At 47.2% G+C, this 18,366-nt stretch overlaps 1 protein-coding gene across 2 annotated transcripts in view; it reads right to left on the bottom strand.

The window, feature by feature from the left end:
* The window catches only part of ANO2 (anoctamin 2), a gene marked incomplete at both ends in the record, with an annotated part of 339,298 nt that overhangs the window by 171,256 nt on the left and 149,676 nt on the right, over nucleotides 1-18,366 (bottom strand). For both annotated transcript variants that reach the window (XM_081247877.1, XM_081247876.1), the window contains one exon: nucleotides 3,414-3,548. In XM_081247877.1, coding sequence (XP_081104003.1) covers nucleotides 3,414-3,548 — 135 coding nt within the window. The remainder of the gene's footprint in view (nucleotides 1-3,413; nucleotides 3,549-18,366) is intronic.

The following is an 18,366-nucleotide window of genomic DNA, read 5'->3' on the forward strand; positions in this document are numbered from 1 at the left end:
GCACAGGCTCCGGACGCTCAGGCTCAGCGGCCATGGCTCAGCGGCCATGGCTCACAGGCCCAGCCACTCCGCGGCATGTGGGATCTTCCCGGACTGGGGCACGAACCCGTGTCCCCTGCATCGGCAGGCAGACTCTCAACCACTGCGCCACCAGGGAAGCCCCGCAAGTTTTTAATCATGCTTAGGAGTGGCTGATAGACCCTAGAAGAGTACTATTTGTTTGGATTCAGTATTGGGACTTAGAGGCTATTCCTCTGTTGATGAGGATTGGTAGTTTGTGAGTTTTTGCCAGGTGTAGAGCTTGGACTTTTGATAGACATACAATTACGATTAAGGGGCAGTTCTCAAAACCTTCTTCATAGTATGCGTAAGTTTTTCTATTTCCACGTTTCTGATTTGCCACACCCTACTCTGAAAAACTGGCAACCAAACTTTCAAATTTTATAACAGCCAATTTCAAACTTTTTTGTTATAGAAAGTTATAAAACAGTTTAAAAAAATTTACCACAGATTCCAGTATGTGAGTATATACGTACCCGCTCCCCACAAAACACTTATATCACTGAATTAACTGTCATGAAATAATTCTGATACTTCCTTCTCGTGATGACTACCAATATTATATTTGATTCTACTCTGTCCTAATTCTAGTTCATTTAAAAGGTAACGATTAGGGCTTCCCTGGTGGCGCAGTGGTTGAGAGTCCGCCTGCCGATGCAGGGGACACGGGTTCGTGCCCCGGTCCGGGAAGATCCCACACACCGCGGAGCGGCTGGGCCCGTGAGCCATGGCTGCTAAGCCTGCGCGTCCGGAGCCTGTGCTCCGCAACGAGAGAAGCCACAACAGTGAGAGGCCCGCGTACCGCAAAAAAAAAAAAAAAAAAGGTAACGATTAAATTGATCCTATAATCCATTAATGGGCTGCTATCCACAGCTCGTAAAACGTCACACACTCCAGGATGTCTGCAATGGTAATGATCACATTTTACACGCATCTAAACCTGCACATACCTGAGTGTGCACACATGTGCATAGATAAATGACTTTGCAGGTTGTGTAGACCATGGTCACTTCCAGCCGCAGTGGTCACTGTCACATGCATTCCCGTGTGGAGAACCAGGGCACAAGTTCTAAGTCCTGATGTAAACCAGCACACAGATGCCCTACCCGCCGCGCTGAGTTGGTTCGAGGTGCATATGGTATGGAGTCCCCAGCTTGGATCAACCTGAGGGCCAGCTCCCCAGGGATCCCAACCGGGCAACTGAGCCGTTTTTTCTGAGACTCAACCAGGTGGGGCCGGTTGGAGCAACTGGGCTGCAGGGGAGGGTAAGGGCCCTCAGGAAGACTGCACCGCTTACTGGAAAAAGCAAAGACCTTGGAGCAGGTGGAACTCAAATCCCAACCCTGACAATGATTAATTGCTGAAGTTGGACAAGTGACCTCAGGTAGCATCCAGGTCTCCATCTCTCTGAGGTGAGAATACCTATTGTTGACAACACTGATCTCTACAGGATCAAAGAAACAGCACACAGAAACCACCTAGCACCATGCCTGGTACAGCTGAGACCAGGAATCTGGTAAGTGCTCGTGCTTCCTTCATGCTGCATGAGGCGGAGCCCGGAAAACACAGCTCCTGTGACCAAGGTCCCAGAATGCCAGTCCCGAACCCAGAACGGATGACACCACAGTTTTTACACACAAACATATCCAAACCCTTGTCTCTCATACCAAGGTATTGAGCTTTATTCTAACTACTGACACGGCCATCTCCAGTGTCCCTAACCTGCAATAGCTTTTCTATAGAGCGACATAATGGAAGATCACCTGGTTCCTGCCACTGGTGGATACGCTTTCCTCAAAGAGCACAGCTCTTGCCCGTTTCTTCGGGGTGGCCCCGACTTCCCCCATCCCTAACCTCAACTGTCGTGGACACCCGCAGGCTGCCCAGTGTCCCCATCCCCCGGGCTACTGAGGGAGCATCCCTGCTGGCACAGTGTCATCCTGCCCCCAAGCCACAACTGGTTGACCCAGAGCCTCTACCTAAGCCGAAAGGAGTCAACAGGACTCCTTCACTTGGGACCAATCAAGTATAAAGCTGTCAGGGATGACACCCATGAGCTACAAGCAGCAGTGTTTACATCCAATGGAGAAACTCTGCAATGAAACAAATAAATACTAGAAATAATCAGAGACAGGCAGTAAACAGAAGGAGCCCCTATTTCCATAGTCCCTTGGGCTAGCCATGTGCCTGCCACTGGGTCCCTTGAGGGCCCCCCGAAACCCTGAGGATAAATTCCCTTTTTCTGTGTATGTTAGTTCACATGCATTTCTATCACTTGCAACTGAAGGAGTATTAAAATACACAAATGAGGGAATTCCCTGGCAGTCCAGTGGTTAAGACTCCCCGCTTCCACTGCAGGTGGCCCGGGTTCAGTCCCTGGTCGGGGAACTAAGATCCCGCATGGCTCGAGGCATGGCCAAAAGAAAAAAAAAGTGAAATGCATAAAGAATGCTTCCGTTTGCAAAGCCAGTTCTGGAGATGGTAAGAGATTTAAATTCTAAATATTGGCTAAGTGTCTCAAACTCTATTTCCACATATATTGATTCATTCGACAATAATTTATTAATACTTTGCTGTGTGCCAGACGCTGTCTACTTTAGTCCTCACAACACCACCATGAAGTAGGTGTTATGACCATTTCACAGCCAAGGAAACCAAGAGTCAGGGAGTGAGGTACCCAGTCACACAGCTACTAGGTAACACATTCAGTCCTAAAGGATGCTCTTTTTAAGTCCCTATTTTCTTTGTAGGATCTCTCTTCTCCATCAGGATCAACCTTTGTTCCATGTCTTGGATCCCCAAGAGCCCCGCTACGGGGCCTGTCACCTCCTGCAGTTTCTGACATCCTGAGCCAGAGCTGAGGCTTCCTCAGCTCCAGAGCTGCCTGCTTCTGCAGACAGCCTCACAGCATCTTATCCCAGCAGCGTCTGACCACATAGATGCCATCTCTATCCAATACCACTCAACACTTCCTGCCTTGGGTCATCTGGGAAACCAAAGGGAAAAAATCATGAAATTGAGGGGGAAAAAAGCTTTTCTCAGTCATGATTTCTTTTTCATCAGTTTTCAGACCCTGCCCAATCAGACCCTGGTCCTGGAGAAGAGCTTGACCAGGAAAGGAAGTGGCCACACCCAGCGTGGCTCTGAGCTGTTCCCAGAATCTGTTGCTCCCAGACCTCTCAAGAGGGAAGTGACAAGTGACCTGCTGCGTGGTAAGGAAAGTGGGAAGGAGAAGGACAAAGGGTGAGGCTTTGGAAGGAGGCGTCTGAAATGTACAATGTACTTACAACTGGGGTGAAACTCCAAACGCCTGACAAGTGAGAACTGAGCCTTTTCCGTTAAAACCAACTCACCTGGGAATATCTTCTTCGATCGTTGCACATCCATAAAGAAACACGATGACCCCGATGACGGATGATGGGATGAGGAAGGATGTATATAACCCCAGCCAGGCAAAGTACAGTCCAATTTTTTCTCCAAAATACTTTCTGGAAAAGGAAGAAAACAAAACATACTGAGAAGATCATAGAGTTTCCTTCTTTCTGTTTGCTCTAAACCTGAGAATGGGTTGAAAAAAATGGAAAGGGACCAAAGTTACATGGGGAACAGGGGACTTCAGCACAAGGAATCAGCAACTGGTCTTTTCTGAAATGAATCACATTCCATTAGAATCACATATACACACCTGTCCTGGCTGTTCGTGTAAAGTAGCTGCAAGAAGGAATCCAGCCCTAACAGCAAACTGAAAAAAATGCCACACATTTTGGCATCTTTACCAGACAAACATGAATAACATATCAGCATTTCATGAGTGCCATAGTATTCAACCCACAGAAAAACACACCTTTTTGAAACTAGCTTATTTAAACAAAACACACAAATTTTGGGGCATGTATACTGATATATACAAACCAACAAAGATACACTCATAGAAAAATGACTAGAAGAAATTCGATAAAATATGAGTCATGGTTTCTTTAGCTGATGGGATTATGGGTGGTTTTTATTTCTTTATTTTTTTTTATCTTTCTGCATTTTTTAACTCTCTACTTTGTTCATGAATTACTTTTAAAATAAAAAAATGATTTCTTTTAAAAAGAAAAGGTACTAACCCACATCTTTTTGTTCCCCACTTCATAAAGTTAGTAAATGACCACATAAAGCCTCTGAAAAGGGGTTTTCCTTTTCCCTTAGATAAATATTGATTATGGATACCTGATGAGAAAAATACAACCCACAGAGGAGACGTATATTCTATTTCTCACGAGCCTCTGATATAAACCACAGAGGGAAATGGGAACCCAGCCCACCCATTGATGGAAGGACCAGAGAATAAGAGGAAAAAATAAAATCTATGTATCCACCACCAGAATGCTGCTTCCACGTAGGATAAAGACACTTCCAGGAAATATAGCTTCCACCCTAACAACAAAAATCTGTTAAATCAAAACTTTTCGTGAGCCCATCAGGGAGTGGACGTTGCAAGATAACCAGGTGAGCTGAAATGACAAGCTCCTCCAAGGCAAGATGGGACACACGGCAGTTTTGTGTTTGGCAGAGCATGGGAAGGAAAGGCAGTCACCATAAAAGTGAGTGAGGAGGGGCTTCCCTGGTAGCTCAATGGTTGAGAATCTGTCTGCCAATGCAGGGGACACAGGTTCGAGCCCTGGTCTGGGAAGATCCCACATGCCGTGGAGCAGCTAAGCCCGTGCGCCACAACTACTGAGCCTGTGCTCTAGAGCCCGCAAGCCACTGTGCCACAACTACTGAAGCCTGCGTGCCTAGAGCCTGTGCTCCGCAACAAGAGAAGCCACTGCAATGAGATGCCCGCGAATCACAACGAAGAGTAGGCCCCGCTCGCTGCAACTAGAGAAAGCCCACGTGCAGCAACAAAGACCCAACACAGCCAAAAATAAACAAATGAATAAATTTATTTTTAAAAAAGTGAATGAGAAGCAATAGCTAAAAATTTTAAGGCTCTGGAAGTTGAGTATAGGTCAGCATGACAGATTAGAATAACTGGGAGCTCCAGACATAAGAAGATTTTGCACTCAAGATCCTATCCAATGACCACCACCTGGTTACTTGTGAGAAGGATCATGGGTAAGGTAGCAACCAGAGAGAGCCCCCTTAGTTGCACACAGGCCTGAAAGCCCACCCATCTTCCAGAACCATCTTTCATTCACACCAAAAGCTTTGAGCACCAAGTAACAAGGACTGGCAGTCTGATGCTGGGGGAGGGGAAGGAGAGAGACCCCCTGTGGCAAAGGACTGAAAGGGAAGGGTGAGGACCAGTTTTCAGTGCTCCACAACCCACACGAAGCATACAGTAATAGCATCCTGCCGGCGAAGGAATCTGAAGTCTGTGGTACACAGAAAAGGACTCTAGCAAGAACAAAATTCAAAGCCACCTCCACCTCTGACTGGACTGACTCCACCCCTCACTATCAGTCTGACAGAGAGGCATAAGCCCATTTCCAGGTGTAAATACCATCTACTTCAGTTTCTACTGCCCTTTCAAACACGATGTCCAGAATTCAATAAAAAAAATCTTGAGAAACATTAAAAAAAAAAACACTGTCAAGAAATGAGGAAATCAACAAAACCAAAATTGATCTAGATGCCAGAATTATCATACAGGGACTTTAAAATAATTATAATAATATGTTAAGGAAGAATCTACTACAAAGAAGGACAACATACATGAGAAAATCGGGACTTTGCATAGAGAGACAGAAATTCAAAAGTGTAACATGGAAATGCTAGAGCAAAAAAATGATAACTGATGTGAAAAAATGTCTTTGTGAGAGTGCCTTAGTAGGTGACTGAATGTAGCTGAGGAAAGACTCAATAAACTTGAATATAAGTCAATGAACATCATCCAAAGTAAGATATAAAGAGCAAAAAGAGTAAAGAAGGAAAAAGAATCCAGCAATCAAGAGCTATAGGCAATATCAAAGGATCTGTCATACCCGTAATTGAAGTCCCAGAAGGATTAACAGAAACAGGACAGAAGGAGTATCTGAATGGATGTTGGTTAAGAATTTCCCCAAATTAATCAAAAACAACAAAACAGATCCAAGAACTCCAGAGAACCCCAAGCAGAATAGATACAAAAACAAATATAGGGCTTCCCTGGTGGCGCAGTGGTTGAGAGTCCACCTGACGATGCAGGGGACATGGGTTCGTGCCCCGGTCCGGGAGGATCCCACATGCCGCAGAGCGGCTGGGCCCATAAGCCATGGCCGCTGAGCCTGCGCGTCCGGAGCCTGTGCTCCGCAATGGGAGGCCACAGCAGTGAGAGGCCCACATACCACAAAAAAAAAAAAAAAGAAAGAAAGAAAGCTGATACAAACAAAATAATCTTCAGAACAAAGAACAGATATAAAAAGGGACATCAAACAATGATAAAATGGTCACGTCATTAAGAAGGCCTACTAATCCAAAACACATACAGTAAAATACATGTGTCAAATGCATAGATCAAAATGCATGCAATAAAAATGGATAGAATTGAAAGGATAAACAGACAAATCCTCCAGTATAAATTAGAGATTTCAACACTTCCCTTCAGTAGTTGACAGACCAAGTACAAAAAAGCAGTAAGGATACAGAAGGCACTTCAAACCAACTTGACTGAATTGACATTTATACAACACTCCACCAAACAACAACAGAAAATACATTCTTTGCAACACACATTCACTAAGATAGACCATATTCTGAATCATTAAGGAAATCTAATAAATTTAAAATAATTGAAATAATAAAAATGTTGTACCGTGACCACAACTGAATTAAACTAGAAATCAACAGCAGAAAGCTGTCTGGAAAAATCCCCCAATATTTGGAAATTAAACACTATCCTTCTACATAACCCACGGGTCAAAGAAGAAATCACAAAGAAAATTAGAAAGTATTTTTGACTGAGGAAAATAAAAACACACATATCAAAATTTGTGGAATGCCATTATACTTAGAATGCCAGTAATACTTAGAGAGAAATTTATAGCATTGAATACTTGGTATTAAAATAAGAAAGTTTTCTTTTTAAGTTCATCTAGAATTTCTTTTATTGAAGTATAGTTGATTTACAATGCTGTGTTAGTTTCAGGTGTGCAGCAAAGTAATTCAGTTATACATATACATAAATTCATTCTCAAAAAGAAAGCTTTAAATCAATCATCTAAGCTTGCACTTTAAGTAGAAAAAGAACAAATTAAATCCAAAGCAAACAGAAGGAAGGAAATAATAAAGGGGGGAACAGAAATAAAATGAAATTGAAAAGAGAAAAATCAATGAAACCAAGAGCTGGTTGTTCCAAAGGATCAATGAAATTGATAAACATTTAGTCAGACTGGTCAAGAAAATAAAGGATAAAACACAAATTACCAATCTTGGGGGGAAAAAAGATACATCACTACAGTCCTTATCTTCCGTGTTAGTGAATGTGATAATACTAGTTGTTTTTTCAAGGGTGTTCACCTCACCTTCTCCACTAGTCCATTACCCATCTCCAGCAGAAGAGAGGGGAAGAGAGAAGGGAGGAGACAGATGAGACATAATAAACACAAACTGCCTGGTGCTTTCATCCTGATTGTCTTGTTTCACCTCATTTTTCATTCTCCCAACATCTTTCCCAGGTGAGAACACTGACACTCCCTGGACACACAGACTTGTCTAAGGTCACGTGGCCAGCGCCTGACAGAGCAAGAATTTGATCTCTTGGCACCTGACCCCTCCGTGTCTGGTGCTTGTGCCAACGTAACAACAGCAGCAACAGTAACTGATGTTTATTGGGGGCTAATTATTTGCCAAGCTCTATTCTAAGAAGATTATAAATATTCTTATTTTTTAGTCCTCACAACCCTCAGAGGTAGTATGTTATTATCCTCAAATTATAGATGAGGAAACTGAAGTACAAAAAGTTGACTAATCCAAGGTCACACGACCAGTAAGAAGCAAAGACAAGATTCAAATTCAGAGAGTCTAACTTGAGATTCCAGCTCTTAATGTCCACCTTATACTGACTTCTAGGAGGAATTTCGAGAAGGAAAGGAAATGGATGGGCAGGAGACATGCCCAGGGCAAATTTGCTAAGTTCTAAAAGAACTACACCTAGCTACCCATCCATCCCCCATTCCCCGCAACGTCTTCACGCTTTTTTCCAGCTCTGAAGCTTTCCCATCACAGCATCCCATCCGAGGCATCCATCCACTCAGAGACGTAAGATTTCCCTGACCACTCTCCTAACCTGTACTATCTACAAATCTTCGCTACCATTGCCTCTTAGGCTTTCGCTGAAGGAGCCGAACTGATAAATTAAATCCTACTGGGATACTTTATCACTTCTTCCAGGAAAATGTTTGCATTCCAAGCTTTATGGAGATACAACGCCTTCACCTCTTAAAGGAGGGGGTAGAATATTTTGAGGGGTTCTTCTAGCTGCCCCACATAGGCAGCGGACTACTCTGTTTACCCATAAAAATGCTACTGGCTGGAGAGGGGGACAGAGAGCCTGAGCCCAGAGCCTAGATACCTGGGAAAGGGAGACAGGAAGGTCAGAATGCATGAAGGTAAGAACAGATGAAACGGAGAAGGATGAAGAGCCAATTATGTCACTTAAGGGAAACAGGACAGCAGGGCTGAAAACTCAGATGCCCCGAGAAGCCAGGCAGGAAACATGAATGATTGAAGCAGACCAGGCAGGACCAACCAAAGCATCTCCAGTGAACAACTAGAGGGCTCGTGTCCATCTATGGGGAGCAGTAGGTACTCATCTCCAGCAGTCCAGGGCGACATGTGGGAAAATGAGACCAGTATTACCAGATCTTACAATTTTCTGAAAAAAAAAAAAAAAAAGCTGGAAAACTGTATTTCTCCTAATTGTTAAATGCTGGCAACTAATTTAACTGAAAAACAATGTACAACCCAAACGAAAGGCACTGGAGGGTTGAACAGTGCCCATGGATATGAGCTGGTACCTTCTGTGGAACAGCAGAGATCACAGGACACAGGCTCTGGAGTGGGAAGGGCTGGACAAGAACCTGGCCTCTGCTGCTTCCTAACTTGGGAAAGTCTCTTAGCTTCTCTAAGCTTCATTTTTCCCATTTGAAAAATATGTCAATGTGAAAGTTAAATGAGCAAGGTATACGAGGACACAGGTCAGCAAGCAATAAACATTAACTGTTGTACAGGATATTACTCTAAAAATTGAAGGGTACGACTACATTAAAATAAAGAACCTCTATTCATCAAAAGACACTAGTGAGTGAGTGAATAAACAAAACACAGAATGGGAAACATATTGACATACATACGTCCCACAGTGGACTTGGATCTGGAATACATGAACAACTTCCAAAGCTCAATAAGAATTACGCAGACAATCCAACAGAAAGATGGGCAAAAGACTTGAAGGAATGCTTGGTTAAAAAAAGGTACCCAAGTGACCAATAAGCATATGAAAAGGTGCTCAGCTTCCCTAAGCATCAGATCATCAGGGAAATGCAGGTGAAATCGCAACGCAACACCTCTGCACATCGTGGGAACAGCAAGAATGAGAAAGAGGGAAAATGCCAACGTTGGAATTCCTCCACATTTTTCCAAATGCTCACATGGTGCTGGTGGGATGTGCACAGGTGGAGCCTCTTTGGCAGGTGGCTTGGCAGTGTCTGCCAGGGCTGAGGACGGCCATCCCCTGTGACCCTACAGCTCCGCTGCTCAGTACCTGCCCGACACAGATGGGAATCTGTGAGCTGAAGGAAGCACCAAGAAAGTTCACAGCAGCACTGTTCATAATACCCCGCAAACTGGGAGCTACCCAGACGGCTATAAGCAACAGAATGCATGAATACGTTCTGATACGTTTGCCCAACAGAATATTATACAGCAAGGAGAATGAACAAAACACAAGAACACGCAACAGTACGGACAAGTCTCACACCTATCATCTGAACAAAAGAAGCAAGGCACAAAAGAATGATTGTACAGTATGATTCTATTTCTATAAAGTTCAAAAACAAAATAACTGTGTGAAATCCAAACGGTCATCAGCCTGAGGAAGGCGGCGACTACAAGGGAACGGGATGAGGGTGGGGGACCTCGGGAGCTAACAAAGTTCTTCCTTGATCTGGGTGATGGGTGTAAGGGTGTGTTCAGTTTTCAAAAACTCAGTGAGTTGTATATTTTCTGCACATTACCTTTCTATATCTACGTTATATTTTGATTTTAAAATGATTTAAGGAGACACCACATGTCCTATCACCTGCCGGCCAACAGACTGCCTGGAGGGCATCTTACCTATTCCCTTGCCCTCAAGCAAGACAGCATGTAATCCATGTCAGGCGTGCATATCATTCAGGCTCAGACTGTCAGCAGCCCTGACAGGGGAGTTTTTATCTGATGGCAGTTCAGAAGGCCAACCAAAGACAAGTCTTCCAGACCAAGGTGGCCAGCCCTGAAACCAAGGCGGTGACAGAGGCCAAGTGATGCCCACCCCATCCTCAGGAGACCAGAGCGGAGCAGGAATGGGTATGGGAGGGGGAAGGGAGGTAGCCATGCCAGCCAGAGGGGTAACTGCTGCTCTCAACACCCCCCAAGCCCACATCACGTGACGCGGTGGCAGGTGGGGCACCCTCCTTCCTGCTCTGACAAAAGCTGTCAGGCTTTCCCAGCCCCTCAAGAGACAGATGACAGGCACACAGATTCAGGTGCCCGTAACAGGATGGTGGGCAGGTACAGGGACTCTGCAGAGATTTTTCTGAGCCTTTAATTAAAGTTCATAATGGCTGGTTCTCTGGAAGTCAGCCCGGAAATTCCCAGCTCCAGAAGCCAGGCAGCCAGTGAAGTCCTCTCCCTGGTGAAACATGAGCTGGGCCAGCACAGTTTTGCCTTCTGGGTTGCCAGCATCCTCTCCTGTATCCTCGGCCTGGAGATAACATGAGCGGACTATGGGGGATGAGGGGTCAAGACTGGAGAGCAGGGAAGGGATGGGACATTCACTCAGCAGGGACCACGGGCCATGCCCTGAATTAAGCGCTTTATACACAGTATCTCATTTAATGCTCACACCAAACCTCACCAGGTGCGTTAAAAATTAGTGTTACGATTAAGGCTGGATTCAGACGTGCAAAACGGTTCAAGGTGACTGGGTCTTTTTAGATTTTTTAAAAGTCTCTTTGGCTTAAATATTCACTCAGTTCAAGGTCCAAGCTCCCATCAGAACGGTCTCTTCCAGCACAAGTCTCCCCCACCAGCCCCTTGATAAGGCAGCACCTAGGCGAGGAGGACGTGTGTGCATCCTTACCATGGGGGCAGGGAGGCACCTTCTGGGGAAGGCTGTCCCCTGGAATGTCCTGGGCTCGACCTTGGAGCCCCGCGCTGGTCTCTGCTGCCCAGAGCCGAGCTGGGCTGGGCGGGCCCCCAGACCAGCAGGGCCCTACGGGGGCATCCAGCGGACACGTACAGCTCAAGCTGCCTCTTCCCGGTCCCAGCCCCCGCGCGCCTCGTCAGGTCTGCCGGTCCATGAGAACCTCTGGATCCTCCAGGCCCGATCTGCAGGCTGTGGGCTGTAGGGGGCGCTATTTCGGGCCCACGTACCTGGACGCCTCCCTCGGCTGTTCCCAGTCAGCTCCCCGGGCAGCACCAGGATGCGCTGGCGTGAGGCTGGGCTCTGGGCTACTCTATAGGACCTGTTTCCTAAGGCTACGCCCTAAGATGAGGTGCAAACACTGAGCACCAGGATTCACCCCGAAGATCTAAGTGTCTCCATTCCTCTCACCTCTGCTCCCACCCCTAATCTGGAGTGTTTGACCCCAAGATAGGGAGGGGCCCGAATAACGACCTCTTGACTCCCACCCTTCTGTGCGCTTGTTCTTCTCTCCTTATAACCACCTCCCCTCACTGGAAAAGCGTCTTTTCCCTTCCTGGATGATGGGACTTCCCCCGTGTCTTATCCCCTCCAGCCCCACTCCCACTCTATTCCTAAGGAGTATGTGCCTCCCCCTTACCTGCCCCGGGGCGGGGAGAGGGGGTGGCAGAAAGGCTGCTGGAAAAGAAACCCAAGAAGAGAATCTATAGCAAAGGGATTTCCATGCTCTGGGGGCAGATATATTTGCTAAAGAATGGTGTTGATCCGTTTCCTTCCCCAGGACCCACCATCCCAGGACCTGCAGCACATGGTCCTTCTCTGCGGTGAGGACAGATGTGCCCGTGAGAAAGGATCCCCATGCCGCAGTCACAGGATGGCAGGTTCCCCAGGACTCTCCCTCAACCTGCCTCCCAAAGCCTGCCTTCTCATCATCGGCCTGACAATCCAGGGCCCGAACCCAGCGCTGTGTGTGGTTGGGAAGAACAGCTGGATTGTCACCCCTCTGCCAGAGCCGACAGCAGGAACCGGGCTGCATCTGCATCTGTGGGGCACAAGCCAGCAGACACAGCCACTGGCTCCTCTGATCAACCATCGGAGGCCAGGAGGCTCTTGAGTTCTTAGCCGTCCCAGGGAGGCCAAGAGAAGGCCCCCTGCTGGAAAGAACATTTTGCTAATATGGGGCAAATCCAGAAAGTACAGTGAAAAGGGGCTGGGCTCAGGCTGGCAGGGCTGTGAAAATCAGGCTTAGCTCGAGTCCTAACATTAGGAGACAACACAGACGCCAGCGAACGGGATGGGAGCTGCTCCAAAGTTCCAGAGGGAAAAAAGTACTCCTGGGAATCAGAGCGCCCTAAGTCTTTAACACTCTTCTGTGAGACTTCTGTCAAGTGCCTCCCTCTCCCCTGCCAAGTCCTCTCGTTTAAAAGGCTTCCAAATAAAGAAGTCTACAGAGCAAGAGGACCTGCGGGGCCAGGCTGATGGGATGCAGGACCAGGACCAGGAGCCAGAATCGGCAGGGGTGACGTGGTCCATCCCAGGCCCTGCACGTAGCAGATGTGTTCAGAGGGGTAAACAGGACCAAAGACCCAAGAGGGCCAGGGGCCAGATGTGTGGGGCATGCAGTCCAGGGGCAACTAGAGAAGGGAGGTGCAAGTGGCAGGTAGAAAAGCCAGGCAGATGAGAAGTCAAAGGTGAGAAAGTAAGTTAAAGCAAGAGAAACAAGGCAGGAAGAAATCAAGCTTCCAGAAACCAAAGCCTCGGCAGGATCGTCTTCAGGATCCAGGAGAAACACTAAAGGCATGTTCTGACCCGAGTCTTTCTACTGCTTTGTGTATTTCCTTCAGTGGGTGGGTGGACCTAGGTTAGCAGCCACGCCTCCCCATCCCAAAATAAAATAAAATAGCTTCATCCCAGGGGCTCTGCCTAATGCTTTGCGTGCATTATCTCTAATGATCCTCACAAGAATCCTGTGAAAGGATACAGGGCTTGGCAAGCAAATGGAGTCCTTGGATGAATGAAAAGGTTCCTTCCTCTGGGAATGCACGGCCCTACACAGAGGTATGAGGCTTGGGGAGCAGAGTGTGGTCGGGATTCAGGCTCCACAAGCCCCCTCAGCCAGGGACCCATGGACAAGGCACGAAATTCACAAGCCTACATGGCAGTCCTAGAAACAGGCATCATAGCTCCATCTAATAAATGAGCAAATGCAAACGTAAAGATGAAATACCTTGGTGAAGCCATTAGGTTGCAGACAATCCAAAAACTCTCATCTGTTAAATTCCAAAAGCCCCCACTCTTAACTAACCACACCACACCGCAAAGCAAAGAAGAAAATCTTGTAAGATAAGAGTTAACAGCAATGGCTGTAGATCCCCAATGACCCTAAAACAGTCAAGAAAAGCTCATTTCCCAGTTATGAGATGTATCCCCAGTTCATGGGATGGAACCAGGGAAAAGCAAAGTATTTGTGTTTTTCCAGGTTGTTGGTTTCCAATCTCACGATTCCACCAGCCTACTTGGCACTTCCCAATGGATGGCTAATAGGAGTCTCGAGGTCAACGATGCCAAGGTGGACTTCTGGGTTTCTCTGCCACCCCTGACACACTTAAACTGCCCTCCCCCATCTTCCGAATTTAAGTGTGCAGAACCCCAATCCAGGTGCTCTGGACAAAGACACGGAAGTAATCGTTGTTGAGTCTGTTTATCACAATCCACATCCAATCCCATAGACGCTACTTTCAAAAATGCACCAAATCCAACCATGCCTCCCCCTCTCCGTCACTCACACCCTGGACCAACCACTGTTACCCCTCACCCGGGTCACTTCCACCCGTGTCCCTGAAATCTCTTTGCTACACAGAAGGATCCTTTCAGAAATCTGTCGGATTTGTTCATTCCTCTTCTTGAGACGGTTTTAGGACTTTATGTCACATGTACAATGAAACCCCAAATTGTTTTCATGACCTACGAGGTCCTATTTGTTCCGGCCCCAAACCCCTGACCGCCTTGAAACAAATCCTGCTTCGTTTTCTCCTGCTGTCCCCCCTCTGTGGCTTGGTTCCAGCTCATGGATCCTTACTGTCGCTCAAACACACCCCACCTGCTGGTACCTCAGGGCCTTTGCCGTGGCTGTGCCCTCTGCCTGGAAGCCCCTCCTCACACTTTCACATCCATGTCCTCACTTCCTGTTTCTGCTCCAGCGTCGCCTCCTCAGAAAGGCCTCCTGGGTTCACCCCATCCCAAAGGGCGCCTAACCTCTCCTCTTGCTTCATTTTTATTCGTAACACTTAACGTTACCTAACGTGTTTTCTAAATTTGTGTTTTCATCCATCTCCACTGCTAGAATATAAGCTTCACGAGGGCAGACTTTTTCTGTCCTGCCCACCATTGTTCCCTTAGTCCCGAGAATGTGCCTGGCACAGAGCAGTAGCTTAATAAGCATTTGTTTAATGGATGCTAAGTCCTGACAATAACCCCATTAGGTGGTGACTGGGCCTGTCCTTCTTTGCGTAACCTGAGCAGAGTTCAGAGAAATCGAGAAACTTGCTTAAAGTCGCACAGCTAACGAGAGAAGAATCCAGACTCCAACTCAGAGCGGCCTGATTTCAAGCCTACACTTTACCCCTGATGTGTAACTCCTGGGTAACACAGTAGAGGACAATGCAGACTTGAGCCTCCCAGTTTACAAAGTGTTATGATTTATTTTCTAGGATTTTAATAAAATACGAAAGGGACCCTAAGAATCAACTAAAGTGGAATTCTCCTCTCAGTGGTTTACAAAACCCTATGACCTCCAGAAGCTCATTCACATCAAAAAAAAGGCAGTGATGGCATCTGTTCCAATTTCCATTTGTAAAAACGCGGTATGTAAAATAATTATTTAGACATTTTCCGTTTATTAATGAGCAGCGTGAGAGCTTCCAAGAACACGTCACATGGTGATCAGAGCAACATGCCCAACGCCTAGTCCCCCAGCCATTTATCACCTAGTAGCTTTAGCCATTTTACACTGTTTTCATTTTCATTCTTAAATATTGTTTATCCTTTACCCACAACCAATCTTCAAATAAAGATGGAAACATAAGGAACACTGATGGTGAAATATAACGTGTTAATGCAGAACCTAAAAATGGCAAGAAAGAATTCAGCACATATGCCTCTATATGATATTCACACAGATCCATAGATTTTATACAACTGATCAAAATTATTATATGATATATAAGGATATTCTCATTACCAAAATCAATGATAAAGGAGGGGGAGCTATTATATCCAACTGGCTTTTCATTTACTGAGAGTTAGACTGTCAGAGGACGTGGCCAAGATGACAGAAGAGGAAGACCCTGAGTTCACCTCCTCCCAGGAGCACACCAAAATTACAGCAACTCACAGACCAACTATTGATGAGAAACACCAGAATCTAGCGGAAAAGATCATCAGCAACTAAAGATATAAAGAAGGAACCACAATGACACGGGCAGGGGGTGCCGAGCCCCCGTGCAGTCCAGTCCACCACCCCCCGCCCCAGGAAGGCAACCCACAAACAGGAGGAAAATGACAACTGCAGAGGCTCTCCACGAGGAGTGAGGGGTCCAAGCCCCACATCAGGCTCCCCAGCCTGGGGGTCCTGCCCTGGGAAAACAAGCCCCAGAATGTTTGGCTTTGAAGGCCAAGGGGAGCCAGAGGGCTGTGGGAAACACACACTCCTCTCTTAAAGGATGCACACAAAACCTCACACACTCCAAGACCCCACGGCAGAAGCAGTAATTTGAAAGGAGCCTGGGCCAGACCTACTTGCTGATCTTGGAGAGCCTCCCGGAGAGGCAGGAGGTGACTGGAGCTCCCCCTGGGGGCAGAGACGCTGGCGGCAGCCCATCTTGGGAGCTCCTTCTATCATGAGAACACTAGAACTGGCAAGCGCCATTATGGAATCCTCCCTCTAGCTTATTAGTGCCAGGACCTGGCCCTCCCCACCAACCTGCTGGCGTCAGTACTGGGACGCCTCAGGCCAAGCGAAGCAACCAGCTGAACAAGGACACGGTCCCACCCCCCAGCAGGCTGGCTGCCTTAAGACCTCCTGAGACTATACCTGCCCCAGGACGTAGCCCTACCCCACAAGGGTCCTAGGATCCAGCCCCACACACCAGTGCACTAGCACAAGCCCCAGGACACCCAGGGCTCTGCAGCCTGAGCCTCCAAGACCTGGTTCTGCCCACCAGGGAGCTGGCACTAGCCTTGGGACCCTCTGGGCTTCAGTCCTGCACACCAGCTAGCCCACACCAGCTCCAGCACCCCTGGGCTCTGCAGCCAGAGACCCCAGGACCTGGTGCCACTCACCAGTGGGCCAGCACTAGCCCCAATCTGGCATCATCCACCAGCCCCAGGACCACTGCAGTCCTAAAGCCCACCATATTGGGACTGAGCCCACTCACCAGCAGACTGGCACCTTGGGCCCCTCAAGCCAGCCACCCAGGGAGCTGGCCAAACCCATCAGGGCACCAACACAAGTTCTGGGACACTCTGGACTCCACATCCTGATGCATCAGGAACCAGCCCTGCCCACAAGCCCTGCCCACCAAAGGGCCAACATCAGCCCTGGGACCCCCAAGGCCCTGTAGCCAGAGACCTCCAGACTTGGCTCTGACCACCAGAGGACCAGCTCTAGCTCTGGGACACCTTGGTCCCTGGCCCTACCCACCAGCAGGTTGACATCAGCTCCAAGATACCCTGAACCCCTCAGCTAGCCATCCGAAGATCCCGCCCCACTCACCAGCAGGCCAAAACCAGCTTTAAGACACCCCAGAACCTGAAGTTAGCCAGTTCTTCTGGGTTGTTAAGAGCCAGCCACACCCACTGGCAGGCCAGCACTAGATCCAGGACCTCCAACCCCACGACCCACCCACCCCGAACACATCCCACCCACAAGCAGGCCAGCACCAAACCCAGGACCCTCCCAGGCTCAGCTGCCAGCCACCTTGTGACTGAGCCCTGCCCATCAGCAGCCAGCAGCTTCCATACAAGGCATGGCCTGGCAACCACCTGGACTGGGGGGTCACGCCTACCAGACCACCCACAGTAGTCAGCCCGCCACAACAGAAGTATCCACACAGCCCACGTAAGGGGCACCCCTAGAGCATGTATCTCTGGTGACCAGAGGGGAGTGTACTGCTGGGACACACAGGACCTCCCCTACAAAAGGCCACTTCTCCAACTTACCAAATACATAGAAATAAAAATGGCAAATTAGGCAAAATGAGGCAACAGAGAAGTATACTCCAAACAAAAGAACAAGATAAAACCCTAGAAGAAGAACTAAGTGAAGAGGAGATAATCAATCTACCATATAAAAAGAACAAGGTAATGATTGTAAAGATGTTCAAAGAACCTGGGAGAAGACAGGATGAACAGAGTGAGAGAAGTTTTTAACAAAGAGTCAGGCAATATAAAGAAGAACCAAACAGACATAAAGAACACAATAAGTGAAGTGAAAAATACATTAGAAGCAATCAGCAGTAGATTAGAAGATACAGAGGAATGGATCAGTGAACTGGAAAAAAGACTTATGAAAATCACTCTGGCTGAACAGAAAAAAGGAGATAAAGAAATGAGGACAGTTTAAGAGACCTCTAGGACCACATGGTGTTCTAACATTCATATTATAGGGGTTCCAGGAGGAGAAAAGAGAAAGGGGCAGAGAACATATTTAAGACACAATAGCTGAAAGCTCCCCTAATCTGGGAAAGGAAACAGACATCTGGGTTCAGGAAATATAGGGAGTCCCAAACAGGATCAACCCAAAGACCACGATAAGACATATTGTAATTAAAATGGCAAAAATCAAAGATAAAGAGAGAATATTAAAAGCAGCAAGGGAAAAGCTACAAGGAACTCCCATTAGGCTATCAGCTGACTTTTCAGCAGAAACTCTGCAG

This window comes from Mesoplodon bidens (genome assembly GCF_964165515.1).
Source record: "Mesoplodon bidens genome assembly, chromosome: 11".
NCBI classification, from domain to species: Eukaryota; Metazoa; Chordata; class Mammalia; order Artiodactyla; family Ziphiidae; genus Mesoplodon; species Mesoplodon bidens.